At 55.5% G+C, this 27,776-nt stretch overlaps 8 protein-coding genes across 8 annotated transcripts; 4 read left to right on the top strand and 4 right to left on the bottom strand.

The window, feature by feature from the left end:
* Positions 1 to 561: 561 nt before the first annotated feature.
* MFIFM68171_05705 (uncharacterized protein) lies at positions 562 to 1,585 on the bottom strand (the record flags this gene model as incomplete). Its single annotated transcript, XM_071061125.1, has 3 exons — positions 562 to 640; positions 719 to 1,269; positions 1,334 to 1,585. The coding sequence occupies 3 exons, from the start codon at positions 1,583 to 1,585 to the stop codon at positions 562 to 564; spliced, it is 882 nt and encodes a 293-aa protein (XP_070917226.1).
* Positions 1,586 to 5,114: 3,529 nt separating this feature from the next.
* MFIFM68171_05704 (uncharacterized protein) lies at positions 5,115 to 6,591 on the top strand (the record flags this gene model as incomplete). Its single annotated transcript, XM_071061124.1, has 3 exons — positions 5,115 to 5,128; positions 5,258 to 6,165; positions 6,515 to 6,591. 3 exons carry the CDS (start codon positions 5,115 to 5,117, stop codon positions 6,589 to 6,591), a joined length of 999 nt encoding a protein of 332 aa, XP_070917225.1.
* Positions 6,592 to 7,223: 632 nt separating this feature from the next.
* MFIFM68171_05703 (uncharacterized protein) lies at positions 7,224 to 8,201 on the top strand (the record flags this gene model as incomplete). The annotated part of the gene is made up of 2 exons (XM_071061123.1): positions 7,224 to 7,905; positions 7,984 to 8,201. 2 exons carry the CDS (start codon positions 7,224 to 7,226, stop codon positions 8,199 to 8,201), a joined length of 900 nt encoding a protein of 299 aa, XP_070917224.1.
* Positions 8,202 to 9,399: 1,198 nt separating this feature from the next.
* On the bottom strand, positions 9,400 to 10,921 carry MFIFM68171_05702 (uncharacterized protein; the record flags this gene model as incomplete). The annotated part of the gene is made up of 4 exons (XM_071061122.1): positions 9,400 to 9,426; positions 9,482 to 10,654; positions 10,732 to 10,788; positions 10,850 to 10,921. The coding sequence occupies 4 exons, from the start codon at positions 10,919 to 10,921 to the stop codon at positions 9,400 to 9,402; spliced, it is 1,329 nt and encodes a 442-aa protein (XP_070917223.1).
* Positions 10,922 to 12,020: 1,099 nt separating this feature from the next.
* On the top strand, positions 12,021 to 15,204 carry MFIFM68171_05701 (uncharacterized protein; the record flags this gene model as incomplete). The annotated part of the gene is made up of 4 exons (XM_071061121.1): positions 12,021 to 12,165; positions 12,218 to 13,505; positions 13,561 to 14,762; positions 14,888 to 15,204. The coding sequence occupies 4 exons, from the start codon at positions 12,021 to 12,023 to the stop codon at positions 15,202 to 15,204; spliced, it is 2,952 nt and encodes a 983-aa protein (XP_070917222.1).
* Positions 15,205 to 16,013: 809 nt separating this feature from the next.
* MFIFM68171_05700 (uncharacterized protein) lies at positions 16,014 to 18,012 on the bottom strand (the record flags this gene model as incomplete). The annotated part of the gene is made up of 7 exons (XM_071061120.1): positions 16,014 to 16,649; positions 16,700 to 17,048; positions 17,094 to 17,247; positions 17,301 to 17,547; positions 17,598 to 17,787; positions 17,839 to 17,861; positions 17,923 to 18,012. The coding sequence occupies 7 exons, from the start codon at positions 18,010 to 18,012 to the stop codon at positions 16,014 to 16,016; spliced, it is 1,689 nt and encodes a 562-aa protein (XP_070917221.1).
* Positions 18,013 to 20,312: 2,300 nt separating this feature from the next.
* On the top strand, positions 20,313 to 23,544 carry CDC4 (SCF ubiquitin ligase complex subunit cdc4; the record flags this gene model as incomplete). The annotated part of the gene is made up of 3 exons (XM_071061119.1): positions 20,313 to 20,651; positions 20,724 to 23,378; positions 23,437 to 23,544. The coding sequence occupies 3 exons, from the start codon at positions 20,313 to 20,315 to the stop codon at positions 23,542 to 23,544; spliced, it is 3,102 nt and encodes a 1,033-aa protein (XP_070917220.1).
* Positions 23,545 to 26,967: 3,423 nt separating this feature from the next.
* On the bottom strand, positions 26,968 to 27,334 carry MFIFM68171_05698 (uncharacterized protein; the record flags this gene model as incomplete). The annotated part of the gene is made up of 2 exons (XM_071061118.1): positions 26,968 to 27,029; positions 27,073 to 27,334. The coding sequence occupies 2 exons, from the start codon at positions 27,332 to 27,334 to the stop codon at positions 26,968 to 26,970; spliced, it is 324 nt and encodes a 107-aa protein (XP_070917219.1).
* Positions 27,335 to 27,776: the final 442 nt, after the last annotated feature.

Below are 27,776 nucleotides of genomic sequence, written 5' to 3'. Positions count from 1 at the left end.
GCCGGTTCGAGTTACACGACCGGCGGGAGAGGCGCACCGCCAACCCATTGCGTGTGCGGTTCGGCCGGTGTCACGATCAGCCGCATCGAAAAGTGCAGCCATGCCGACGCCATGCTGTTCAACTCCATGCTATCACAGTACACGATAGTACGGTACCACCAGATCTCAACGGCAGCATTTTAAGCTTGACGATAAAAATAGCCTGCCTCAGGCGGACGACGAGCCAAGAACCCTGTAACACGAGGTTCACCAGGGCCCGCCCCGACATACCCGGCCCCGGGCCTCAAGGGGGATTTACCCAGGCCAGGCAGGACAAGACCTGGTTGAGAAAGTTGCGGGGACCCCGGTTTGTCCGACACGTGTCAAATGCCGGCTCTCCCTCGCCTGATCGTATCTCCGGTGATGATCGATGTCATTACTAACTGATGGGTCTATGTTGGCGTAGCTATGAGCGATTCGCATATATACAGGTGGTGCCATTACGTGTCTCATTCCCCAACTCCTTTGAATCCAGCATACCCGCTATTCAATTACCCTCCCATTCCTAAGTTGGCTTATAATCTATTTGCCGTGGCGCAATGTCCAGTAGTTGTATCCCATGACGAGCATCTGCTGCGGGGTGAACTCGTTCCTGCAGTAGCTGTGAATCGTAAAAACACGCATTGGTCAGCCCGACCCATCCCAATTTTTTTGCGATCGAACGGAAGTAGGGACTTACTCATTTGTGTAGGACATGTGGTTGTGGAGAGGATCAGTGCCCGGCATTCCGGGGCACGTGTCGACGGTGCCGGACGGGCAGCCCGAGGTCATCTCGGAGGCGGGGGTATCGGAGATGCCGTCGCCGGGCTCGGAGCAGCCGCCGTCAAAGGTGTGCGCCAAGCCCAACCAGTGGCCGACCTCGTGCGTGGCGATCCTCCCCGTGTCGCACCAGTTGCAGCAACCGCCACAGTCCGGGTTGGTCGGCATGGTCTGGAGTGCCATGGTGCAGCCGTCCACGATCATCGTGTCGGAGCCCGGGGCAGGGGCGTTTTGCACGGGGAGATAGCAGTAGCCCGTGCCGCCCGGGTTGCCCACACCAAAGTCCACGAGGAAGTAGAGGTTCAGCGCGGCATAGCCGCCCTGGCGGAGCGCTCTCTTCATCGCCATCTGGTCTTGGTCGGCCGCCCAGGTCGCGTTCTGGTACCAGTCAACGCCGGCAAGGTTGAACTGTATGCCGGAGGGCGCAAAGTCTTCGACAATACGGTTATACTGAGCGTAGACCACGCTGAGCTATTGCACTTGGTGTCAGCTTGCGCTCGGCGGGTCGTGCTCAGCTTGGTAGGATGATTCTTACCGGAACGTGTCCGTCCGCCTCGCTGGGTCCGCGAGTGACGACGTGTACATACATGTCGATGATGGGGACATCGGCCGTCTTGATACCACCCGACTCTTCATGGGCGATTGCCTTAATAGCCGATGCCCGGAGAAACTCGGCTTCCTCCTCGGACGGCGGCGGCGCGACACATCCTGGCCGCGTGGTTACGGCCGCGGAAAGGGCGGTTGGGATAATGGCGGCGACGGCCGTAGCGAGGGCTGTGAGATGCATCTTAGGTCGAGAACTTGAGAGCAGCGGAGTTGTTGTTGTTCTTGTTGTTGTTGCGGGGTGGGATGCTATGACTTCCCATGATACCGGATAGGCAACTTCTTGAGTATTTTATAGTTGAACTTCAACACAGCCCCTCGTATCAGCATTCGCACATTGTCTGCGCTTGATGCAGGATCTCGCCCCCGGGTCTCTAAGCCCGGCCGGCCGCCAAGATCACGGAGGATGACCGTAGTCAGCAAACAAGGCCGGCTGCCACCCTGCCCGGAAATTAGTCAGTACCGAGCCGGCCACTCGATTCCGAACAATAACACCGAGAGAAAAGCACTGCCCTTGCAATTCAGGGGTTCGTAGTAATAGCATGATCCGAATACCCGGTATCAGGCTCCTTCAGGCCCACGCGAACCCCTTTCCCCCCATCCCGGAAGCCTAAAAATCCCTAATCTTACCTACCTACTGGGCGATGCGCTACTTTACACGATGGATTGCAGTGGTAAGATAGTAGCCTTTATTTCTCCCCACCCGCTACCCAGGGTTCGGCATCCCCCGACGTGGCAATCAGTATCGGTTCTCAGTTGCACGTGAGATTAGGCCGCAAAGAAATAGACCATGAGGCTGAAGGGTCGTACCGCCCCCAGGATGTCCATCCTGCCCCAATGCACAGCCAACGAGTTCGGATGAATCCTAATGGGACGATTCTGGGGATGTTTGTCTTCATATGGCAACATGAAGAGTCGCCCCTCAATGCTCGCCCTCGCATTCAAACTCAGGCACGCAATGTACGGTATGGCAAACGTGTTAGGTCGTCGACTCTTATGATTGAAACTAGGGTAGGTAAGTAAGGTACGGTACCTACCTTAATCAACCCTAAGTGCCAACGCTCGAGGGCAAAAGTCCGAAGAGCCTGTCGCGACTACGAAATCTACACACCAAGTTCAGTATCTCTAAACTTATTTGCGTCTCGATTGCCTAGTCTACTCGTGGCTCGTTCACGAGGGGTTAATACTATTTTGGTCCCTCGGACTCAGCAATGCTTATCAACTCCGTCGGCGAAATTTACCGAGGATTAAGCTTTGCATGGAAAGCCGAGTCAGTTTACAAGTTCATTACCCTATCTGAATCAACCTTCTGCAGAGTTGTCAGCGATGTCTTTCCGCTTCTTCTTAGTCCCTTAATTAGCTGGCAACTGACATACACAAGCATCAACAATCATCTATTTGCTCTCTTCCATCCCAACAATGAAAACGTGTAATATTACAATTGCGAGGTTGCCTCGTGCGATCCACCAATGAGGTTAAGCCAAATCAGGACAGAGGCGCAAAGGGGTGGACCAGGCAGTGCTTACTGGACTGGCTCGGCAAACAAGGGGCTCAACTCCGTCGCAGCACTCGATTACCCCCTGCATCGCCTCAAATATCTCCGTAACTTTACGGTCGCAACCCAATATAAGATAAGTACGGCTCTGGTGCCAGCTCCTGGCAATTGTGCTGTTCGTTCAGCCGGGTCTAGGGCCCTGGATCGGATCGTCATCCTCAATAGCGACTATGATCTGCTGTTGGGGTGCCATTCACACTCATGTGGACCGCAGTGGTGCCATGGGGCCTGTGGCCATCACGCTGTATAATGCCTCCGACGTCCAAGTGTGGCACTCAAAGAGGAAGGTATGATCGCTGGTTAGTTGAACCCGCCGCATGGCGCATGGTTGGACTCCAGTTGACCAGAGAACTTTCAGAGAACGCCCAGGACGAATCTTGCACATGGACGCCGCGACTCTCGCTGGCGGAATGCCATGTCGCATTTAGAATCGTTTGCTCCATTGACGTGCCGGCCTTTACACCCCGCCTTCAGATCGCAAGCTCCGTGAGTTAGTACCTAAACTCGAGCACCTGCAAGCGGCAGGCTGAGTTAGATTCAATTTGTCGGCCTCGTAAGACCCCCCCCCCCCCCCCCCCCCCCCCCAATGAAAACGACGACAGTGACAGCGCTGCCAACACTATCCTCGTCCTCCTTTACCTCGACCCTTTCCGGAATTGGCTCCCAACCACACCAGACGAGCGGTAGCAATGACGATGCCGGTGGCTCCTGCAGTCTCACTATTGCCGCAAAAGCCGACCTCGGTGCGAGAGCCGCCATCGCCGCCCTCGTCTTTGTCCTGGGGATAGCCTACTACTTGTAATTACCGCAAGCGCATGGTTGCGCGCTCCAAGGGCGGCGGTAGGGAGGGGAAATCTCAAGAAGGCTTGTACCTTGGCCGAGCTGGGCGAACTGCTCATGGCTAGGATGGCGGCGCCGCCTTCGCTCGTGAGGTAGGTTGGTATGGGCCTTTACCGCACCCACACGGAGTTGAATTCGGCGCTGCCAAGAGCAGAGTGTTGGACGTAACGGAAAGAATAAAAATTCTGGTATGGCCATAAGGAATTCTGACCTTCTGTTGGCGATCAAAATCTCTGTTTTGCTCGGCTCACTCGATGTATTATTTGTTTGATGGGTCATGTGTGATGGCCTTAGCACTGAATAGAGCCTTTGAAGGTGACACCATGATGCCCGAACATCGGGTGATGGTATGAAGGGTCATAAACCTTGCGGGGGTATTACCGTGCATGAGATATTACATATGCGCATGAGCTCTGCCCGCCAGTTAATCGGCAATTCACTCGTTCGAATCCGTAACAACTATCTTGCTATCAGGATCAGCCGGAATCCGGACAGGAATTCCCCAGTAACCAGTAGCGGCTCTGTTAGATATGGTGTAATCACATCGAGAAAGGCAGGATCGAAGCACCGGTCGACCGGGTAATGACATTTATAAGGAAGGATTAGTACACAAGTTTAATTCCAGACTTCCACATCGTTACAAGTACCTAAATCTCCCAACAGGTCGAGGCTGTTAAGGGAATTAGCTTCCATGGCCCATCTTAACGGGGCTGAGCTCCGGTTTCTGGCCATTGCTGCAATTAATTGAACTTGCATCATGATTATGATTTCCGGCGGACCATGTCCACCTCAAAGCCACTGATTGGTTGTGTTGTCTGACTTGGACGCTGTGGCTTCGTTCAGACGGCGTCGGTCCCTGCTGACAGCCAAAGACCATTGGGGAGAGGCGCCCGCTGCGAAGTGACTATGCGAGTAACCGCAATAATTGAAGCCGACGAGCCACTTGGCATGTGGCCTTTTGTAGTTGTCAAGATATCGGACATCAATAAAAGCCTACTTAGTGGAGGCTAAGTCAGGCAGCCAAGTAACGTGTCTGAACCAAACCGCTGTCGTAAAGAAAGCATAATCGGCACATCTGCATCCGCGGAGGCTTCGGTTAACGCGGTTGGATGGCAGACCAGAAAGTTTCCCCAACGAAGCACGCACACTTGTCGCGGGACACGTAGGTGATCAAGCTGCAGACCGACAAGCACGATCATCATTCCCAAGTACCAACTTTAACCCACCACCGTAGCACATATCTTATGAACTTAAACCTCGACGCAAAAACAACAACTGCATGACAAGCCATTGCAGGAAACGGAGACAGCTCAAAACCATGGGCCCCCTTCAGTACTTCCTGGGTTCCTCATTGTTACTCTATCCCTCTCTCGTTTCCCCACTCCCCCTCAACCAGACTCAGCCGTCTTATAAACCCAACCCGACCGAGAGAGGCACGGTCGGACTTCTCTAGAGTTGCAGTGTCACTTTTGTGTTGTGTGTATGGACAGCCGTCCATCCAAACATCGCCATAGTTCCGCCGCGGCGGGAGAGCTTGGCCCTGGCCTACTACAGGCTGTCATGGATGATCGCCGCTGCTCTGATTCCCGAGGGGCTCGTATGCACTGCCGTGGCCCAGCTCAAGCAGGCGAGGGCGATGCACGGCGAGTGGGAGAATTACTGGCCGCGCAACTCGGCCGAGCGGCGATGGCTGGGGATGTCGGGGGCCTTCTTTGTCGTCATGGGAGGCTACGTCCTAAAAGGGGATGGGCCAGATTCTGGTTCATCGCCGCTTGAGGATGCCAGCGGCAAGACGGCACACCATTATGGCGGCCGTGCAAGGACCATCACGGCAGCCGGGTTCAGAGAGCTGCTAAGGCATGAAACTCCCCGGGACCTGATCAAGGAAGGCCGGCTCGACCAGGCGCACTTTGACCGTCGCAACATCGAGGGTAAGAGCAAAGCCGATGCGCTCACAAAGGTCATCGTGACCCTCCAGATCCTGTGGATGGTGGGCCAGTGGGTGGGACGCAAGGTTGCCGGGCTGCCGATCACGCTTCTCGAAGTCCACGTTCTGATCCAGATCCCCTTCTCCCTCATCGCATATCTGTGCTGGCTGCACAAGCCGCTGAACGTGGCCATGTCAATCACCTCCCCCCTCAGCGAAGCGGGTCTGTCGGAACTGAGCCGCAACGAGGACGCCGGAAATGACGAGGCGCTTCCATGTACAACCCCGGCGCTTGTGAAAGAGTGGATAGTCGATAGTAAGTTCGTCTATATGCTGCTCCATGTGGAGTACGATATCACGTCGTGTCTCGACAGCGTCGAGGCTGAGATCTGGATGGCGCTGATGGCCGTTGCCAACGGCGGCCTCCATTGCGCTGCTTGGGGTGCGTATTTTCCCGACCGCTGTCGAACTTTGGTTGTGGCGAGAAGCATCTCTAGCGGTTGCGATAGGACCCGTCGTTATATGGGTGGTCATGTGGGGGAGTCACATCGAGATGTTCTATCTCGGGGCCGTCGACGACTTGCAGGCGATGGAGAGTTGTTCAATCTTTGACGTTTGGCACATGTTCTGGAAATACTTTGGCAGAGCGACCCAGGGTGATGTGCGTGGAAAGGGATGGGGCGATATATGGCCGGCGTGGTTGCCCCTCTGGGCTCGCTATTTACTACTCGGGACGTGTTTCTTCGTCATGCTGGCGTATTTTGCAGGGCTTTTGTATCTGGTGGTGTAAGCCTATATCAGCGTCAGAAGCCTGCCAGACGGCGCATACTCGACGGTTGTATGGTCTGACCACGTCCAACATATTTAGGATCTAGATGGTAATTTGGGTTCGGGGTCTTTGCGAACGCTCAACAAGGGTGTCGTTAATGAAACAATTGCGAATAACAAAGAGGCGGTAAGGTAGGTATTTCGCTGTATGGGATATTCTACCAGGAATCTGGATACGTCTACGTCGATTCTATAGTTACTTAAATTTCTTTTAAAGGTAAGAACGGTATATACAAAACGTTTATTGCTAAATACAATTAGCAAGTTGCCACCGTTCCTGAGACTTCGTCACTGCATCAGACACTCTCTTCCAACTGAGGCAGTATCAATACCAGCACTATCGAGGAAATGTCTCAGAGACGAGACATCATCATAGGGCTGTTCTTATTTTTACCAGTAACTGCCATTCTGCCCAATCAACGACAAGGGTAAAGGAGCCGCCTTTCCACTTCCCCTCGCACCCCGGCCAAAGTCAATACGCACTTAGCTCTGAACGCCGCGGTTGCGGGGTGAGAGGAATGCGGGGAAACGCATGCATCCAGATTCGCTCAACAGCTTCGACCTCAGAACGTTACAGGTATGGCATTCTTTAAGTGTATAGGCCAGTTAGCGAGGATAGCTACGAGGGCACCTAGTCAGCCTCTCATGCGGGGGCGGCTAGGAACGTCAATAATGATCCATCAGCAGTACTACTGCTCCACCTCCCCAAGCAACGAACCAGCAACATCACCACCGTCACCACTCCGACCCAGCCGGAACCTTCGGGGCAAAGTAGCAATTGTAACCGGTGCCGGCAGCCGCGGCTCGGAAATCGGAAACGGCCGTGCAACCGCGCTTCTCCTCGCCGAAGACGGCGCCTCAGTAGTCTGTGTTGACAAAGACCTCTCCCTCGCTCAGCGCACTGTCTCCATGATATCGAAGGCAAGCCCCCACAACCCCAACAGCATCGCAATCGCAGCCGACGTCACCAACCCGCAAGACTGCAGCCGCGTCGTCACCACCACCCTAGCCACCTTCGACCGCCTCGACATCCTGGTCAACATAGTTGGCGTGCTAGGTTCCAAGGGCTCGGCGGTCGACGTCGACCTGGAGGGGTGGGCGCGGGGCATGGAGATCAACGTGACCAGCATGATGCTCATGGCGCGGCACGCTATCCCTGCCATGATGGAGAACCAGAGGACCCCGGAGCAGCCCATCCGCGGGAGCATCGTGAACGTCGGCTCGGTGGCCGGGCTACGCGGGGGCACGCCGCATCTGCTGTACCCTACTAGCAAGGGCGCGGTAGTGAATATGACGAGGGCGATGGCGGCGTTGCATGGAAGAGAGGGGGTAAGGGTTAACTGTGTCTGTCCTGGTGAGTAGTTGCCGGTACTGCTACACGAGTTTGGTTACCTGCTGGGTGCCTACTGACGGTTGAGCTTTGTACCGATAGGGATGCTTTATACGCCTATGATGTATGGGGACGGCATGGCCGCCGAGGTGCGTGAAGCCCGTAGGAACAGGAGCCTCCTTGGGACCGAGGGGAATGCGTGGGATTGTGCGAGCGCGATCCGGTTTCTTGCAGGCGATGAGGCGCGCTGGATTACAGGTGCGATCCTGCCTGTTGATGCCGGGGCGACGGCAGCCGTTTCTTTCTCGCTTGCGAGCTGAGCTAGACATACTTAACTGAATAAACGGCGCGAGGAGACGCCCCTATGAATGCTAATGGGCCGATGACCAACAGTTGGTGCCTCGGGTCCTGTCGTCATCGACTTGGCTTTCGCCTTATTTTGAAGAGCCAGGGCAGCTAGCAAGCAAAGTACACACCAGGCCAAAGTATTACAGGCCAGTGCTATGAACGAGGACGTTGCACGGACGCGGTAGGCAGTGCCTCCGCTGCAAACCTTAGAGATGGATGGCCCATCTGTATGTACCTAGTCACATGGCGTCTTCCTAGATTTCAGGCGCGGTGATCAAGATTCTTCTCTTCAACTAGCGCAAGACATAAAGCAACGACTCTCTCGCCCTGCCCGAGACACCACGTAGCTCCGCGGCAATCGAACGGCACAGCCAGAACCTCGCCAAAATGGAGTCAAACACGTTGACAACTCCCTTCCAAACGGTCACCACCTGCACGCTGCCGGAGAAGTCCTCCTTCCTCGCCCTCCCGGCGGAACTTCGCCGGATGGTATCAGCCTTGTCCTGGTACTCCCGGTCGGCGGAGCCGGCACCGGCTTGTGGCGACGGGAAGGCAGACAGGGCACCACGACTCCCGTTTCAACCCCTCCCTCCTTCCTTCTCACTTGCAAGTTTCATATACCCAGAAGCCGCCGAGCTCCTCTACGGCACCATCACGTTCGAGCTCATCTCGCACGCCCACGAGTCGACAGCACTGCAGAGCTGCGGAAGTTTTCGTGTTTTGGGGTGCTCATCCTCGCCGAGGGTTTTGAGGCGGAGGTAATGGGCCGCTTGGAGGGTGTTTTGAAGTGTTAGGCGAAGCTGGTTTCCATAGCGTAGTTAGTCTATGGGGTGGAAACTGCTCCAACTATGCGCATGAGAGAAGAGGGTTGTGAAGCACCGGTGCGCTGGGGAGTACTGGAGGCTGAGCGGGAGCGATGGCATCTAGAGGGTACCTGGATTAGGAGCCGTCCCATTGGCACAGGATAAGGTCACGTATTCCCAAATAACTGGACAGGCCCAACAGTGTGTGCAGTTGTGCCGATACCCATCCAGTGAAACCAGTATGCCGGCCACAAGGGTGGCACACACTTGCAAACTCAAGCTAACCATCTATTAGTTGCATACGCAGCCTGCATTGCCGTGCGCCAGGGAAATGCAAAGAACACTTGGACCATCGTCTACGTCTCTCCTACATGATAACCTCATTGGCGACATCCTGCACAGGCACGTCAGTAGAGCGCCACCCAGGGGGGAACGGCAATGCAACTCACCCTCTTTAGCTCCTTGAACGGCAGGCACACGCAGTTCTGTACACGAATCTCATCGCCCACCCCGCACTCCTTGCCCAGGATGGTGATGGCCTGCACCTTGACACCATTCTTAATGATGGTAGTATTGTGGCTCGTTACCGGCGTCGGGGTGCCCTCGACACGCGCCCATGCGCCGACGCGACTGCCCCAACCGATAATCGAGTACAGGACGCAGGCGTCATGCTTGATCTCGGCGTCCTCCAGCACAATCGACTCCTTAACACGGGCGCCAGCACCGACCGTCACTCGAGGACCGATCGAGACGTTGGGGCCGAGCTTGGCCGTCGGGTGCACCTGAGCGGTGGAGTGTATATAGACGGGTGGGATGATGTTAGCCGAGGGCTCTGCAAGTTCGGACGAGCCGCTCTGCCAGGCTTTTTGCAGGTAGAGGGCGTTGGCGGGGATGGCGGACCCGGCCGTCTTGATCTGGCGCCAAAAGTCCTTGGTCTCGTATACGAAGAATTGCTTGCTGTCGGCCATGTCGCCGAGGATGTCCTGCTCGAGCCGGATTACCTCATTCTTCTGGCTCTCGTCGTCGTCGTCGAACATGAAGGAGCTCGCGAGGTTCTCGTGGGAGCGGTACGAGCCGAGACGCGGCCTATCGGTGCGGCGCTTGATGGCGCTGCGGATCGAAGGGAAGATGGCATCGGTGGAGAAGAGGTAGACGCCGCAGTTGATCAGATTGGAGATGTAGCTTTCGGGCTTCTCAACGTAGTGGAGCACGCGGCGGGTGTGGGAGTCGGAGACGATGCAGCCAAAATTGGAGGCCGCATCTTCGCTCACCCGTGTCCCCAGGATGACAGCCTCGGCATCCTTCTCCTCGGCCAGCTTGAGCATCTCGTTGAGCGGGAAGCTGCAGCAGACGTCCGAGTTCAGGACGAAGATGTGTTCGGGCCGGCCCTTGAGGATGGCATCGCGGAAGTGGTACAGGCCACCAGCCGTGCCGAGCGCCTGGTACTCGCGGAGGTATTTGATGGAGAGGTTCGGAAATTCGCCCGACGCATCCTTAATGAAGTCGCGGAAGACAGATTCCTCATAGTACCCAATCAGGTAGACCTCGTGGATCGAGGGCACTTTGTTGATGGCTGTCAGGCAGTGCCAGATGATGGGGTGGCCTGCGACATCGAAGAGGGGCTGCGCCGAACGTGGGGAAATCAGTGTCGCGCGCTTGACAGCAGGGTGCATCGCATGAGATCGACAGGCGGCCGTACCTTGGGAACATCGAGAGACAGTGGGCGGAAGCGGGTGCCGCGCGAAGAGCCGCCGACCTGGACATCATCTGTCAACAAACCACTATCGGCACACCAGCCCACAACCAACACAACTCACGAGAATCACGGCCTTTGTGGCGCCCGACATGCCGCCGTTTGCTTTCTCGCGGTGAGGAATCTGCAAAGACATGGTAAATATGGATAGCGCTGTCAGTAGAGGGAGAGAATTGGCAGAATAAAGCGAAGCTCTCAGGGGAGCTACCGTGCAGGATGAGGCGTGTGTGGCCCAAACCCAAATCCCCCACTAAATTCTGGACCGCCCACCATGTGAAGCACTCCAGCAGTCGCTAGCAGGGGGTCGGGCTGGGGCAATAATGGTCCGTGCACCTGCCCCTCCTTGGCTTTGCGGGCAGGCAAGCAATCGAGGAACCAGCAGAATATGCTGCATTCAAGAATATCTCAATTCGGTTCCTATTGGTTCTCCTTTCCCCTGTTGTGTCTGTTTCCGCGAGTGTACTGGACTGGAGTGTACATCTGTTGAATGGCGAGAGTCGCGGTGATGCTAGGCGCCACACGCTCAATTCTCTGGCGTCGCGTCCATGTGGGAAACCGATGGGTATCGCTGGGCTCAAGGCCAAGGCTATCAATGGACTGGCTCCGGTTGACTCGACAAGGCTCAGGGACCTTCACGAGTCCCATTTCCTGCTGCCCCACATTTTCCCAGCCACCTTGGAACAAATGCCCCACCAAATCGCGTAGCTCTCGTGTACCACTCCGCGTCACGGTAAATTTTGTTACTGCAACCTCTCATTTTCTCTGAAGTCACTAACAGCCACAAATTTGAGCTGGAGAGCATCGCGAGTTTCATCGCAACGCGTCTTTTACCCAAGTGAAAGCATTGGCCAGTCAACCATCAATTGGACTCTTTCTCTCATGCTAGCTACCTTCTCTCCTCTTGCTTGACTCACCCAACCAACTCGTGCTGCTGTCTTTCAACACCAAGCAGACACATTCTCTCCTTTGCACTCCCATCCACGTTATTAGTTTCCGACTTCAGTTTGACTCTCATTTCTGTACTAATTTTCGTTGAAGCCTGGGAGCTCAGAAAGCCTTGGCGCAGCTTGCTTTTTGTAAGTGGTCGACATAAATAAAACGTCTAGAGCACCCATGCCTCGCACTACCCATTCAACCCAAACACCGATCTTATCCCAAGACAGCTGCTCTAGGGTTTCCGTCCTTTCGGTCGTCCTGGGCTAATCTTTTACCAGAGATCGAGACCGAAGACGGTCATGCCAGCCCGCATAAAGCAGGAGCCTGGTACTGGCTCTCGCGCAAACAGGACGGCCGTCATGGCGCATGCCCCGGCGAATGATGCATTCACAGATAATGCGACGGAGCAGTTCGAGAGAGATAGATTTGACCGATCCGCGGCCCGTCAGTATGCTTGCAATCCTATTCCAACGAGCGACAAACTAACTTAGCGCAGCAAGCGTAACCACCAGACTGGGGCCGCAGTCTGTCATCGGCCAACAAGAAGTCTTAGAGATCGAGGACGATGACCCTCTGGTTCTACAAGTCAGGATCAACCCCAAGGTCGAACATGAAACCGATCCGATGGGGTCCCAGAGTGTGCAAGGTTCTTTCATCGGGGCCAATCGTGCTCTGAAGGGGTTTGGCCAGAAGCTCAAGGACATCAACGACGCCCTAAGCGAGCTCCAGGCTCGTGGCATCCAGCACGTCGCGAGCTTGCCCGAATTGGTCTTGGTTGGCGACCAATCCTCCGGGAAATCCAGTCTGATGTCTGCTATCGCGGGCCTCAGTCTCCCCCGCAGTAGCGGAACTTGCACTCGCTGTCCCATCCACATTCGCGTCTCTCGAGCTGACGAATGGTCTTGCCGCGTCTTCCTCAAGGAAGATTACGAGTTCGTGCCACCAGACCGCCCCCTCACGGAACGCGATGTTGGTACTTCGATTACTTCGATCAACAAATTTCCGCCCTGGGTCCTGCTCGACCAGACCCGACAGGTACGGCGCGAGTTTAAGACCGTTCGCGACCAATTCGATTCCGAGGAGATCGAGACTGTCCTGCGATGCGCCCAAGTCGCCATCCTAAACCCTAGCACTCCCTTTCAGTTTTTCGTTCCCAAACTAAAGGGTGAGGCCTCGGGACCCATTCGGCAACAGCACCTCGCCCGCGTGCACGAGAAGGAAGAGAGGTCAGAAGCTCAGTTCTCGCCGAACACTGTTGCCCTGGAGGTCAGGGGCCCAGACTTGGCCGATCTAAACTTTTACGATCTGCCGGGCGTCTTCATGACTGCAAGACTTGTCCAGGACGCTTTCCTAGAGAAAGTGGTCCAGAACCTCACCCGCGAGTATATCTCGCGACCGAGTGCCATCATCCTGTGCGCCGTGCCGATGAATCAGGACACGGAAAATTCGCTAGCCCTCAAGATCGTCCGGGACTTGCGTGCTGAAAATCGGTGTATCGGTGTCATGACTAAGGCCGACCTGCTGCCCAAAGACGATCACGGGAGTTTACGCTGGCTCGCAATGCTCCACGGCCAGGCCCACCAGACCGGGTTCGGCTATTTCATCACTTCACGACAGGGTAGCGACCTAGAGGAACAGAACAAGATGGAAGAGGCCTTTTTCAACCGCACAGCTGATTCGACCGGTCAGTGGCCCGAGGCCTTTGAGCAGTTCAGAGACAGGTGCGGAGTCGAGAAGCTGAAGGCATTCTTGTCGCTGAAGCTTGGTGAAAAGTTCGCAAAGGTGTAAGTTCGCTTCGGCCCGCCTAACGCTCAACGGCCTGTCGCTGATCATTTCCAGCTTGCCAGAAGTGAAGCAGAAGGTCGATAGCCGCCTGCAGGACATAAACGAGCAGCTCGAGAAATACCCCGACCCGCCCCGGAACCCGGAGCTGGAGATCATCCGGAGCCTTACAGAATTCACCGTTAGGGTCAAGGACAGGGTCACTAGTCAAGACTTCATGAATACCTGGGACGCTAGGTTCGCCGAGCCGTTCAAGAAGCACATCATTGCCATGAAACCAAAGTTCAATGTCCGCGAAAACGCGAAGCCCTGCGGGCCGATTGTTATCGACCTCGAAAGCGAGAGCCCGACAGCCTCGCCGACGATGCGAAAACGTCCAGCCCCTGCCACAGACCTTACCAATGCGCAGGTGGCCTCAAAGCGTCCGCGCGGGCCACCGACAAACGTTGCGAATGGCTTCGTTGTCAAGTCGGAGACTGCCGATCACACAGTGTTCCCTTCGACACCGACACACCTCCGGCATGCAGCGCTTGGTCACTCGCCTTCGCGCGGTCCTCGCTCCAAGAGCCTCATGGACATACGAAACTTGATCAAGCGGGCCGGCACCCCGGGGCAACGGCGTCTTGTTTCCTCCAGCGTCCATGAGCCCCTGTACAAGGAAGCCGCAAAGACATGGGCACCATATCTCGAGCGCTTCATCGACCAGACCTTCGCCTTCCTGCAGGCGGAGATTCTCGGCGTGCTGGGCGCCGCGTTCTCGCACCTGAAGAACCGGGCGGTTTACAAAGAGTCGCTCGAGCACATGAAGGCCTTTGTCGAGACGCACAAGAAGGAACTCCGCGACCAGCTCATGCTGGTCTACCGACTGGAGACGCAGCGACTCTGCACTATCAATGACGAGTCCCTCGAGCGCTACGAGGCCGCCGAGCTGAAAATTCTGGTCCGCCATCGCAACCACTTCCGCATCGCTGCTCACAAGGGCGAAGAGTTAGGGTCTGTCCGTAAGATGGAGGACCTGAGCGAGGAGGAGCTGGCACAGGAGGCGGCCAAGATGGCCAAGGAACTCAAGAACCTCGGCCCGGACCAGTTTGAGCTGGAGCTCGGAGTCGCCGCCTACGTGCGCGGCTACTACCTGACGGCCGCCACCCGCTTCGTGGACAACGTCTACGTCCACGTCATGTCCGGCCTGCTGCCGCGCGTCGCCTCCGTGATTGACGCCTACCTGCATGACAAGCTAGGTTTGATGGGCGGACCGACGAGTAAGTAATTCCATCTCTCTTCCCCATCCCCATCCTCATTCTCATTTCCATTCCCATCCATCTCGCTCAAGACCCGTAACCCCCTCTTCTCCGGATGAACCCGACAACTAACCCCACCGCTCCAGCGCAAGAAAACCTTGCCCGCTTCATGTCCGAAGGCCCAGAAATCGAACAAAAGCGACGCGACCTGCGCGCAGAAAAGGAGCGGCTCGACGGCGCCATGAAGATCATAGAGGACCTGGAGCAGCGCGAGCGCGAGCAGGCCGCTGCGGCCGCCGCCGTCGCCGCCTCGCAGTCGCAGCAGCAGCAATATCAAGCCGGGGGCGGGTTCGACGGGTCGCAGACGGACCTGTCGTCTTCGGTCGCTCACACGAACGGCGTGGGGGTGGGCCCCGCCGACCGCGGGACGATGTATTCGGCGACGCAGTTCGGCGATGCCTGAGGGGCGAAACTTTTTTTGGGCCATTCGGATGCATGCACAGCGGTGGGGGAGGGGAAAACTCCCCACACAGCTGCGGCTGCCGACACGGGCTTCTTCACGATCGCGGCGGCGCGGAAACAAGACTTCGGGGTCCTTGACGCTCTCCCATACCCGTACCCGGAGAGCATGCATGTCTACTACTCTTCCTGTCGGCCACCGGATCGGCTGGGCTCGCTTCTGTTGATTGGAGGATACGGTCCTCTGCTGCGTGGGCTGGGAATGCCCGATTGTGTCCATTTTCCTTTTCATTTCGTCATCGACGACTTCTTCTTCGGTCCGGTCTCTTTCTGTACATGGGACGGGCATGTAAGCACTTTAATCCTGGTTGGGATCACGTTTAATATTCAGGGGCTTCTGGTCGACGTCGGGGCTTGTCGGACGACGGACTTGTTTTTCTAAAACTTTTTCTTTTTTCTGCACTGCACTACCCGCAGTCCTGTATCTCATCCTGGGGATTTCGTGGGCTTGTATTTCGGGATAGACGGGTTTGGGAAGGACGGAATTTCACCGAGTGTAGCAGGCCTCAAAGGGGAACGGAAAAGGGGGTAATGCCAAGAAAATGTTCTGGCAAGGGTTATTCCCCCCCAGCCGTGTTTACTCGCGTAGCTTTGCATCACCAATGAGCCGCTTGATTGGCACACTTCTGACGTAACTGTAGGTTAACATCACGCAATCATGGGCCTCGGTGACATTGGTTGCAAGATACACAATTCCCAGCAGTAACCTGCAAAAATACCCCTGGCATCATTGGACACATTCCTCATCTTGACTCAGTCGTCGTCGTCATCGCTGCTCGGAAGGTCGTACAAGAGCATTTTCCGCCGCCGTGACACTGTGTCCGGCGAGAAAGTGTAAGCAATTCCATCATCTGCTGTTGCAACCGGTGGCCGAGGCAAGGTCTCCTCCGCGGCATCCGCTCCGGCCTCCGCCCCGGCCTCCGCTTCCGACGTTGTTGCAATGTATTCTTCGTTTTCGCTGATGACCACCCCAAGCATGGTCTCCGGAGGTGAAGCCCCGGGAACCCACTGGGCGCTGCGGGAAGCCGAGGAGGTGCTTGAACGCCGACTACGTCTTGGGCTTTCAAGTTCTTCCAATTCCGTGCTCCTTCGGTGCCCCTCCTGATGAGCGTCCTGGAGTCCTCTCGGGAGATGGAGAGAGGCGTTGCTAGGCACATTGTCGTCATTAGAAGTGACATCCGAGGATAAGTCAATTCCGTCGAGGAGTCTGAGGTAATCGGGTGAGAGGGAGCGCCCGATATCTGTCTTCAACCTCTTCTCTTGTATCAAACCCGGGCCGAAACGGTCATCTCCATATCTCTTCGTAGGCTGGCTTCTGTGGTCGATCGATTGGCTTCCGCCTATGATCTGAGTCGCCGGTAGGCTTGATGCGAAATCCTCGAATATTTGCTACTGCGCGTCAGACACGCCAATAAAAAGAACTCTGGAAGCAAACCAACCAGCGGCTGCTTTGGTTTCCTTCTCGGGGCCACTCTGCGTGCTTCGCTGCTGCCCCGTGCGATCCTATTATCTGCATTGCCGGAATTGATGCTAGTTTCGCCGCAGTCATTCTCGATGGTTTTGGCCGCAGACGGGGAGGGCCCCGCCACACTTGCATCTCGGCCGCGGGATCTAAGGGTTTTTGAAGGGACCCTCAGTTCAGGCTGAACAGTATTCTGTCCTTTCCTGGCCCGGCTTGTCGTACCCACTCCGGCGAGCTGGGACCGCCGATCTGTATGCAAGTCAGGAGTTTCCAGGCTGGTCTCAGATACAACCTGGTCCATCTGTTCGACTGGAAGGGGCATGACGCTGCAGAGATTAGCATCTGGCTGGACGATGCTTCAGGATACACACCGGAGCTGCGTGATCCTCTCATAGTTGTATGCTTTTTGTTGCTGTAGGGCAAGGTTGGCATCGTCAAAATCTGTGCGGTCGAATTTCCACACTCCGATGGGAGGGTCGTCTGGACGCTCCGTAGCATGGAAAGCTAATGTCCAGTGCATGGGCTCTGTTGATGTCAGTGTGAACGGGTGCGGGAGGTTTGCTAAGATTGGACCAGACCTGTCCAAGAGGGGAGACGACTAAGATAGTCCCCCAGATTCCACAGTCTGGAGTCAGTTGTTGATACGTGTTGTTTACCCGTTCCTGCCCTCCGGATATCCATCTCGTATTTACCATCTAACTCGTACTTGAACGTGATAGTGTAATACTCGGCCAGGCAATTCTCTCCCCATCCCTTCGACCGCAGGTAATTCATTCGGAACTTGACCAAGCCTTCGGTCTCGAGAAGAGGGAAAATATCTCCAGCCTGATAGGGCAGCGTCAGCTCAAGTCTGGCGACGAGAGGAGCGGGCTCACCAAAATTCCAAGGAAGCGGCTGACGGCGTAGTCTCTCGTTTCTCGCAAGAATACAGTGTTGCCCTGATCCCGCAGTAGTTCCCTGTCATACAGCTGCAGTGCGGATCCGGAGGCGATGATGTCTTCGAACGATCTAGAAACAACTCGGTCTAACGGCAACACCTGGAAGTACTTGGGCGGGAAGCCGCGTCTCCAATTTATGAGCATGATGATTGTCTAAGGTGGATGAATAGTTACCAACCTGGCGTACAAGATCTGACTTATCTGCGATCATCTGTTAGCTAACGGCGGGCACACCGGGAACGAGGCCAGGGACGCAACTCACAGCGGCCCCAAGCACGACCTTGCAAAGCCGGAAATCACGTTTCGACGGACGCTCAGGTCCAGCGCGGGATGCTGCAGGACGACGAGGCATGGCGGAGGACAACTGACGGTATATTAGGAACGAGGAAAGGCTTCATAAGGTACGAAACTGCATGCATCAGACGGGACGGAGGACTTTCCAGAAACCGCTCGCTGGTTCGGGCTCCTGGCAGTACGTTTTCCGAGAGGGCCAGGGCAGGAGCAGCGGAGGATGCTGCGAAGGCAAGTGCAACTCAACCCCTGAGTGGCTGCGGTATCCAGAACTGCCTCAAGCAACCCCGAACCAAGAAAATAAAGCCCAGTTCCCGTCTATTAAATTCCTCGGTGCTATCTATTTCCGGTGTTGAGTTCTTGTCTAAACGTGCTGCACATGGTGCTGCAGTGGGCGCGTGCATGTTCTACACTATGGTCCTCTGTTTACCTCGATTTGCCATCCTCATCTGTTGCCAGCGGTTGGCCGAGGCGAGACCCGCAACTCCATGAACGCCCACCATGTGACAATGCCGGTTGGTTGCCATTTACAGTTTTGCAGTTGCCTTTGTGGATCTGTTGCTGCCGTAAGGCGGGTCTCCAGGTAAGGCGCCGAGTGTGCGGCTTGGGGCTGGACCGCTTCTCATTTGTGCCAGCGACTCTCGGTTTGATCTTCATGTATAAGTGATGACTTCAGCGCGTGTCGTCATCAGAGCTCGGAACCGCCAGCTTGGGAATTGCTGAGCTCGGTGATCAGGCAAAGGAACCGTCGATCATCACGGCGGAAATGCGACCGAACCCGATCCGGGGAGACGCTTCTTTCAGCGTTGCTCGCAAAGAGAACCTCGAAAGTTTGATCTCCGGAACGTTCTATCTATATCCAGATGTCTACACAGCAAGTTGCGGCCTCCAGCTCTCGGAGGCCGAGGTGCCACATGTTGTGGGGATCATCTCAGAGTTACAGATTTTCAGGGGACAAGACTCAAGTGTGACGAACCCGGGCTGGCTGCGCTAGCGAATTTAGCAAATCTGGGCGCCTGTGAGGCTGGTGGGGTAATTCCCGCCTCCCGAGCAAATCGGCCAGTTCGAGATGGATGCGTGTGGAGCGAGAACTGTGTCAACGTAGCGCAAGTGTACAAGGCCATGGCTGAGCCTGGCATCTTCCAGGAACCCCCGGGGTCTTTCGACAAGCGACGCCGGCGAGGTGCAGGGGAGACGGATCACAACCAAGAAATTTTTCTCGGTGACGCCGCCTTGCGCGTTTTGAGCCCTGCGCCACCCGGGATTGGCTGAAGAACGGCTGTATCGAAGCGCACTTGTGAACTGACCTCTTGAAACTTAACACGATAGGCCCCGAAGGATAACTGAAATACCCAATCGCTAACATTCCCGCGACGTCCAAGGTGAGGTCTGCCCAGTGCTAAGGGGTTTGTTGCGGCCCGGGTGGCTGGTGCTGCCTCCCCTCTCCGCCTTCTTGTGCGTGTCGGGATGCCGGAACTTGGCCGGAAATGGCAACAGCCAGACACAAAAAGCACCACGGGAAATGTCTCCGACTGGCAAGGATGGCGATGATACGGCCGCCTTGGGGTCCACGTCCGCAGTGATCTCGTGGGAATATCTGGCTGTAGAAATTGCACACCTCTCTGGTTTTTCAGGCCTGTTTTAGCTATTCGGTAGGGCTGGTTTTCTTCCTGTCGTCCGGTGGCTTTTTGAATGCGATCTGTTTTTTTGTCCCCACTCGACAGGGACCGGATGATGGTGGCACGGGCTAAGGAAGCGGAACCGATTCCAGGTTGGGTCTTTGCCTCTCCGCTGACTCCTTGATCTCGACCGTCACCTTACCTCAGCACAAGGCAGGAACCAACGGCCACGAGTCTGCCTCTTCTCGCCTCTTTTATCTTCCATGCTCGATGCCACATATTGACTTTTTGCCCGCAGTCGTGTGATCAGCCTGACGCTGGGATCCGCCCATCCGGCTAGCCTCCTCCTTGTTCCCTGCTTCCCGCAGCCGCGCTGAGTGTGTCCCGTCCTGGGACCACATCCGCAAATACTCGGCTCCGGATTCCCACCACCCTACAACGACCTTTGCACCATCGCCGAACAAAGGAAAATGAGAGCGCGATTGTGAACCTACTATATAACTGGTAACTGGCGGTGGCCCTCCCGTGGGCGTGACACGCGTTGGAAACACGGGCGCTCCGTAACCGGTACGCGTTGGACCGTTTCTCTAGACCTGTTTGTGCGACGAACAACACGCGAGCCGTCGTCCTCGAAGAGGATTTTCACTTGAGTCGAGCATTGGGCTCCCTCTAACCGTGCGTCAGCGGTCCGTCGACGATCTCCGACGGAATAAGAACCGACCCGGCAGCCGAGCCCCCGACCATGACATCTCCCGGCCACAACGCCATGGAAGTTCGTCGTCCGCGGTCTAGTCATAGGGTTTCCATGACTTGGGAGGAGGATGAGGGCACCGTAACACATCACAGAATGATGCAGTTCGCCGACGAGTGCATCGAAACCAAGACGGTGACAACCACGACCACGACAAAGCGCTCCTATCCTCCTCTCTTTCTCCGCGAACCCCAAGCCCTACATTCGCTCGACTCCAAAGAATACCCGCTTGCGTCGAGGCCGACTCCGCCCGAATTGCGGAAGTTGACTTTTGATATCGGTGATTTTGAGCCCGATGGCTGGCCAGAAGACGAAGAGGTAGATACTCAGGTGAAGCCCTCCCCCCCCCCCTTCCTGCGTCATAGCCCCTTAGGCCCTGTCACTAACCCTGGGATGCCACAGATCCGACGGTCCCAAAGTACGGACTACGCCGGTAACATTAAATGCGAACCTGGTGTCGAGAGCCCGATCTCCAGCTCATCCCACCGTCTCCCCGAAGGTCCGGGATCGAACCCACGAAGGTCACGAAGATCAGCCGCGAGGGCTGTTTCGCCAAACTACACGCCAGTGGCAGCCAGGAGCGCCCGCCTGATCGCGAAGAATGGCAGCATCTCACACACCGCGTCAGATAAACTACGTCGTGCCGTGGCACACGGTTCGCGCAAGGAGACGGACAGGACAGCGTCTCAGCCGTCTGCGTACCTTGCTACGCCTGATACTTCCGAAATCGTGCCCGGTCGCCCGGAAAGACCCTCGAGGCTCAGGCATCTGCACGCCGAAAACTCAGATTTTGGCACGAGTCAGTCAACGTCTGTTTACGATGCGGCGAGCCCGGCAGGCAGTGATTCGCAAACTGTCTTCAGTAATGTCGCCACGCCTCCCATAACCGATACCGACCTCCAACGTTTCGATGATGTGGACGAGCCTCTGCCACACACGGGCCGTAGCTTTCGCCCTAGGCCGAGCATCAACACAGTTGCCGCGCAAGACGTTAGTCTGCCGAGCCCTCGTCTCTCTCCCACGCTAGCAGCCACGCAGCTCCAGCCTAGTCAAGTCGACGACGACGGGGAGGAAGAAGACGACGCTTCTTTTTCGACTCAACTCGCGCGCCCGCCTCCAAGACGATGGATAGACGAAAGTCAGACTGCAGAAGAGGACGATGCTGAGTTCTCCGGTGCCGCCGACCTTTCACCGGTCCCTTACGGCAGGTCTCTCTCTCGATCGAAATCCGGCCTGCCGGCGTACATGGATCCGCGTTCTATGCTGGAAAGCTTCGATGCAATGCCCTCCGAATTCAAGACATGGATGATGTACCAGTTTCTGAGGAGATGTCCGCGGAAGACACTCCACGTCATCGCCGATGTGGTCAACCCGGCTCTCAAGTGCGACTTTCTTAAACAACTCCCCCTTGAACTCAGCCTTCACGTTCTGTCCTATCTGGACCATCGCGACCTCTGCCGCGCAGCCCAGGTATCCAAGCGCTGGCGCGAAATTGTGGACAGCAACGAGACCGGCTGGAAGGAGCTCTTGGACCGTGACGGATTCGTGTTGCCAGCAGGAGAACTTCAGAAGGCAATCACACAAGGATGGGGCTGGCAGGATCCAGTTGGGCCTGAGGGCTGCGAGCTGGACCTGAGCAAGCAGAGTCGCTATACGTCAAGTGACACGGAACTCATCCGGTCGGCCGTCAAGGCTGAGAAATCAGAACAACCCTTGCCCAAGACCCGGGGAGCGAAGCGGAAGCGTGGCCTGACCCATATCAATGCTGATAGGGCGAAGCGGCGCGCTGCCGCACAGGATCTGAGAGCCGATAGAGCCTCGCCTAATGCCAAGATGAGCAAGTCCGAAGGCCCGATATCTGCCGCCAATGCCGCCGCCATTGCCGTGCCGGATCCGGGGATCGGTCTCCCGAGCCTACGGCGGCTCCACCTGTTCAAATCGCTCTATCGGAGACACTACATGATCCGAAAGAGTTGGACAAGCGGCAAAGTCAAGCCTGGGCACGTTGCCTTCGCGGCCCACCCACGCCACGTTATCACATGCCTGCAGTTCGACGACGACAAAATCATCACGGGCAGCGACGACACTCTAATACACGTTTACGATACCAAGACGGGCAAGCTGCGCACGAAACTCGAGGGGCACGAGGGCGGTGTCTGGGCGCTTCAGTACGAGGGGAACACACTGGTGTCTGGCAGCACCGACCGCTCGGTCCGCGTCTGGGATATTCAGAAGGGTATCTGCACCCAGACGTTCTATGGCCACACCAGTACCGTCCGCTGTCTACAGATCGTGATGCCTGCCGAGACCGGCAAAGTCCAGGATGGCAAGCCGGTCATGATGCCGCCGAAGCCGCTCATCATCACGGGCTCCCGCGACAGCCAGCTGCGCGTGTGGCGGTTGCCCGACGCAAACTCCCGGCGGTACATCCAGACCGGCCCGCCGGCTAACGACGACCAATGCCCATACTTTATTCGGATCTTGTCGGGACACACCCATTCGGTCCGGGCAATCTCTGGCTACGGCGACACACTCGTCTCGGGCAGTTACGACAGCACCGTCCGTGTCTGGCGCATCAGTACCGGCGAGCAGCTGCACGTCCTGCACGGCCACGTCCAAAAGGTGTACTCGGTCGTCCTGGACCACAAGAGGAACCACTGCATCTCGGGCTCGATGGACTCGCTGGTCAAGATCTGGGATCTCAACACGGGCACCTGTCTCCACACTCTGGAAGGTCATAGCATGCTGGTCGGCCTGTTAGATCTGCGCGACGAGAAGTTGGTGTCGGCGGCGGCGGATAGTACGCTCAGAATCTGGGATCCGGAAACCGGCAAGTGCAAGAACACGCTCGAGGCGCATACGGGCGCCATCACGTGCTTCCAACACGACGGCCGGAAAGTGATTTCCGGCAGCGAGAAGACGGTCAAGATGTGGGATGTCCAGACGGGCGACTGCGTCCAGGACCTACTCACCGACTTGACGGGCGTCTGGCAGGTCAAGTTTGACGAGCGGAGATGCGTGGCGGCTGTGCAACGGGGAAATCTGACGTTTGTAGAGGTAAGGAACTTCTTGACGGGTGATGGGGCGGACATTACTGACGACTTGCGTAACGAAGATTCTCGATTTTGGCGCGGTCCGCGACGGTAAACCGCCCGAGGAGCTGGGCAAGCGGAAGCTGCTTAATGAGGCTGAGGTTCAGCGGCTGATTGCGGAGGAGGCGTGACCACCCCTGGAGTTGTTGGGGTCGCGATCCACGACGTGGCTCCCAGACGCCGAGTCTTGACCATGTCAATGGTGTGGGATATGTAATGGTCGTGGATTTCTTTGGGCGCAACGGGAATTAATGAGAAACGACCTAGGAAAAAGAATTTGAGAAGCAAAAAATGAGCAGCACTTAGGGGAAAGGGGGGGTTGTTCTTTTTTTTTTTTTTTTTTTACGCACAGTTGGCATTTGCATCGTCATCTCGTCATAGTCGGAGGTTTTCCCGGGGAGCAGCGAGTGCAGTATCATGGTATATCGTGGGGGTTGAACGTACATACACCGTTTCCGCTGTTTTGGCATCTCTTCCCTCACGTCTTTTCTTTCCTAGCGGTGGGATATGCGGTGAGCGTTCGTATGGGGAAAGGATGTCAAGTGTCTTGGCCGTGTGGCGGAGAGATTGGTGACGTGCGGACTGGAAAGGAAGGTAGCGCTGTTGTTACTTGTCTCTATCTGCATACCTACCTTTGCGCGCATCTCGTCATTGCCTTGCAGTCGATAGCTACCTATCTAGCTTAATGAGAGTCAGGATTTTCAGGTTGCATCGGATTCTTCGATCATGGAGCGGTGAAGATCCCGGATCGTTGTCCATCACTCAATCAGCGTGTGATCGGTAGACGGGTTGATCAGATCGTTAAACAACGCTAATTTGCGGACATATAGGGCTGGAATACGACTTGAAACTGCATTCTGTGATTAAGCCACGATTACATTCCAGGATTACCTTCCAGAGGATATTTAGGTAGTCTTGTGTCACGGCCTGTCATTCAGAGCAAAGTAAACAAGGCCCTTAACGACCACAATTAAAGTAAACGACGTCCTCATCAGCCATACAAGCATCAGACTTTTTTTTACGCCACTCGTTCATGTCGCCAGTTCATGTTGCCCCTGCTTAAACAAGCAGCCAAGAACTATTACCTTTCGGCGTCTACTGGCCGTTCCCTCCCGTTCCTTGGAAGGCTTAACTTAGCGTCGGATGTCGGTCATGGTCGCCGTCACCGATGCCGCCACCTTGTACGGAACGGTAACAGGTTCTCCATTGCTGTAAGAGTTGGGAATACTCGGTCTTGTCTTAAGTCGTATAGGCGGGCGCTAGGAGAGCCAGGCAGGTCGCGAAGTTGAGATGGGGAGGAATAGTATTTAGGAGATAGAGTGCGTATGGGGAGATGTTAGGAAATAAAGAGGACCTAACAAGGATAATAATGCCGCAAACTAACAACGCCTACTACATGTTAGACAATCCTGACTTTTCGTCTTCAGAGATGCAATAGCTAGCCATAATCCCCAATATAGGCCATTACCCTACATCAAACACTAGCGCACTACGCTCCTTCACACACCATCACTACACAATGAACATTTATTTCGTATCGTACCTCAAGTCGGGTTTAACATGCTTTTACGTATTTTAATCCCCCTTTACGGAATACGTACGCGACTCGCTACACTTAGTTAAGAGTAGAAGAATAGGTACGGGCTAACTCCTTCATTCGGTTGATTGATCACGCCGTCCGGCTCCTTGAGTAGCAGGACATCGAACCGTTTCCACTTGTCCCCCATTCTTGGTACCAGTGTTACACCTAGATAAGGGCCAACGGAATAGACTAGCACATATCCATGGGATGGTACATACCATCCCAGCGCGACTTTAAGGATAGTACACAATGTACTGGTATATGAATTTAACATGGAATATAACATACCAGCGCAGGAATTATACTAGTATATAACATACCAATACATGACATACCAGCTCACAATATACCAGTACGTGGCATACGAGCCCAGTATATACCTCCTCCTTGCGTACGTATTTCTTCGGCTTTCCTCTGCGTTTCGGCCGAACTTGACCAACGCTCTGCGCCAGGGCGTCAATCCCCCTTTACCAAGTTTCAAAACCAGCCAGCTGTTTCATCATCTTAGTGCCCAAACTCTCGTAGAACCGCAAAGACCTTCGCGTTATCCCCTAATCAAAGCTAGTCCATCTTGGCACACCCAGCCGCTTACGCCTCCCTGGCAACAGCTTGTATCAAATGTCTCCCGTAGCCCTCGCGCCCATTCTACGGAACCACGTACAGCTCCTTCAGGGAAATCCCTGGGCGGGCTAGCCACGTGGAGAAATTGTAGGGATAAGTAGCCAAGCCTGTCGGTGTGCCGTAAGGGGCAAAAGTCATGAGCGGCCACGTGATGTGAGACGGCTGTCCCATGTCACCAGGCGGACCAGGCTCGGACGCGAGGCATAATCTCCAGCGCAGATCTGCCTCAGTCGCTTGCACGTGGATGCCAGGTGTCTGTTCGGTGGCAGCCGCTCTGATGAACGACAGGATTGCTGGGACTTCTACGTCATGATGTTAATACATCGAAGATGGCCCAAGGGGCGGAATCAAATACGTCCCTTCTGGCCGTGCGAACCGGATGTAGTTCTGATGGCCGGATAGATAGACCCTGCGCCCTGGTGAATGGAGTGAGCTGGGAGTGCAGTGAGTTGAGTGAGCCGGGACTCACGAATGCCAGAGACTCTTTGACCGTTACATAGATGGTGCTCCAATGTTTGGTGAGTTTCCCAAGATGCCCCGCGCGCCCTTTGCAATACACCACCATACCACTGTGAAGCCAGGTAGTGCTCTAGCCTCGGCCGGAAGTGCGGGGATTGGCAAATTGAGTCTTAAAGAGCATATGCATTACATCGCTGCGGGTAGAACAGTCCCCTGACATGCGGGCTGGTTTGTGTCAATGCCACCCACGGTCGCCCCTTGTTCCCCCTAAACAGTACCAAAATACCTGCTTGCCGTTACTGGAGTACTCGCCCTAGACGACGATATCGAAGGCGGCATACGGTCATCGGCACCGCTCCATAGTAAATATTCTCCATCTTCCTTCCGAACCGTGGCCCACCACCAGAGTTACGATAGATATGCTTCCATCCATGCATGCCCACTCTGCTAGCCAGTACTGCTGCTAACAAAGAAGATGGGCCCTTTTCCAGGGGGTTTGAGCGAGGGATCTAGAGTCTGGGCATCCTTGCCCACCAGCGTAGCGAACCTGTGAGACTTTGAGCAGGTCCTGTCGCAAACTATCACTGCGCCAAAATGCATGGAACGTTCATTATTATTTTGCATAGTGACAATTGCTGTTTATCTGACAGGTCCTGGAGGATAGTGAGCAATAACAGAGGTCCTCGGTCTTGCTTCCGGCCTCATTGAGGGTTTGCTTAATGGTCTTGAAGTGTTCATTGTTCCTCTGATCTGTGGATATGATCCTATTTTCGTCCCTGAGGCTGGCTTCAGTAGGCCACAGAACTTTCTGGGCCGCAGATAATGCTTTTGCGACGCTATTAGGCCAGATTCTCTCAACCAGTGCGGGATTCATCGCTAAGCAACCAGCAGCTCACACCAGCGTAATCTCAAAGTACTCGTCCTCAACTAGATACTTCTGCCACGTATTCGAACCTACCAACGCGGCCATGTCCGTGGTGTCTACTAGCCGAAATACCCTTGCACGCGCCGGACACCGTGTCGAGCTCCTCCGGCTCGGGGGCCTCATGGATTTTCCGAAGGTACTCGAGGTATGCGGTTAGTCGCAGCAGAGACCGGACACAGAACCCCTCTTCTAAGTCGTTCTCCTCCCCCTCCTCGCCATCATACTCACCGAGCTGTCTGTTCCTGTCCATTGCAATGGCCGTCCACGCCGACAGGCAATCCACGCGCTGTGCGTCCACGTATTTGGGGTCTATGCCGACTTCAAAGCGAGGCATGCGCGTGAAGACCTCCACCACACTGTCGACGATCAGGAGTCCTAGTCAACAAACGCTCTCTAGTTAGGGGGCCGAAGCTGCGAAAATGAAAAAAAAAAAAAAAAAAAAAAAAAAAAGATCTTAATCGGGAGGATGTAGGAGAGTTGATTTTTATTACACGTCCGCCAACACGCGCACGCCGCGCAAGGCATTCCCGGGCGTCAGCCAGGAGGTTACCACCCCTGCTCCGATCTCAATTCAGCGGGACGTGCAGAGCTCTTTCCAAAGAGAACGGAACAAGACGAGATTCAAGTCACAATGAGCTGAGATGACAGATTCCGATCTATGCCAAAAGGAGGTAAAGAAAACGTGCCCCGGGGAGAAACAGAGCCAATGTCCGCCCGCACATCGGTCACATTTTCGGCCAAGACACTGTTTTGGCGTTGCCCGACAACAAACTGCG

Source organism: Madurella fahalii (assembly GCF_045866475.1).
Source record: "Madurella fahalii IFM 68171 DNA, scaffold_3, whole genome shotgun sequence".
NCBI lineage: Eukaryota > Fungi > Ascomycota > Sordariomycetes > Sordariales > Madurella > Madurella fahalii.
The sequence above is the reverse complement of the archived record's forward strand: the minus strand, read 5'-3'. Positions and strand labels throughout refer to the sequence as shown.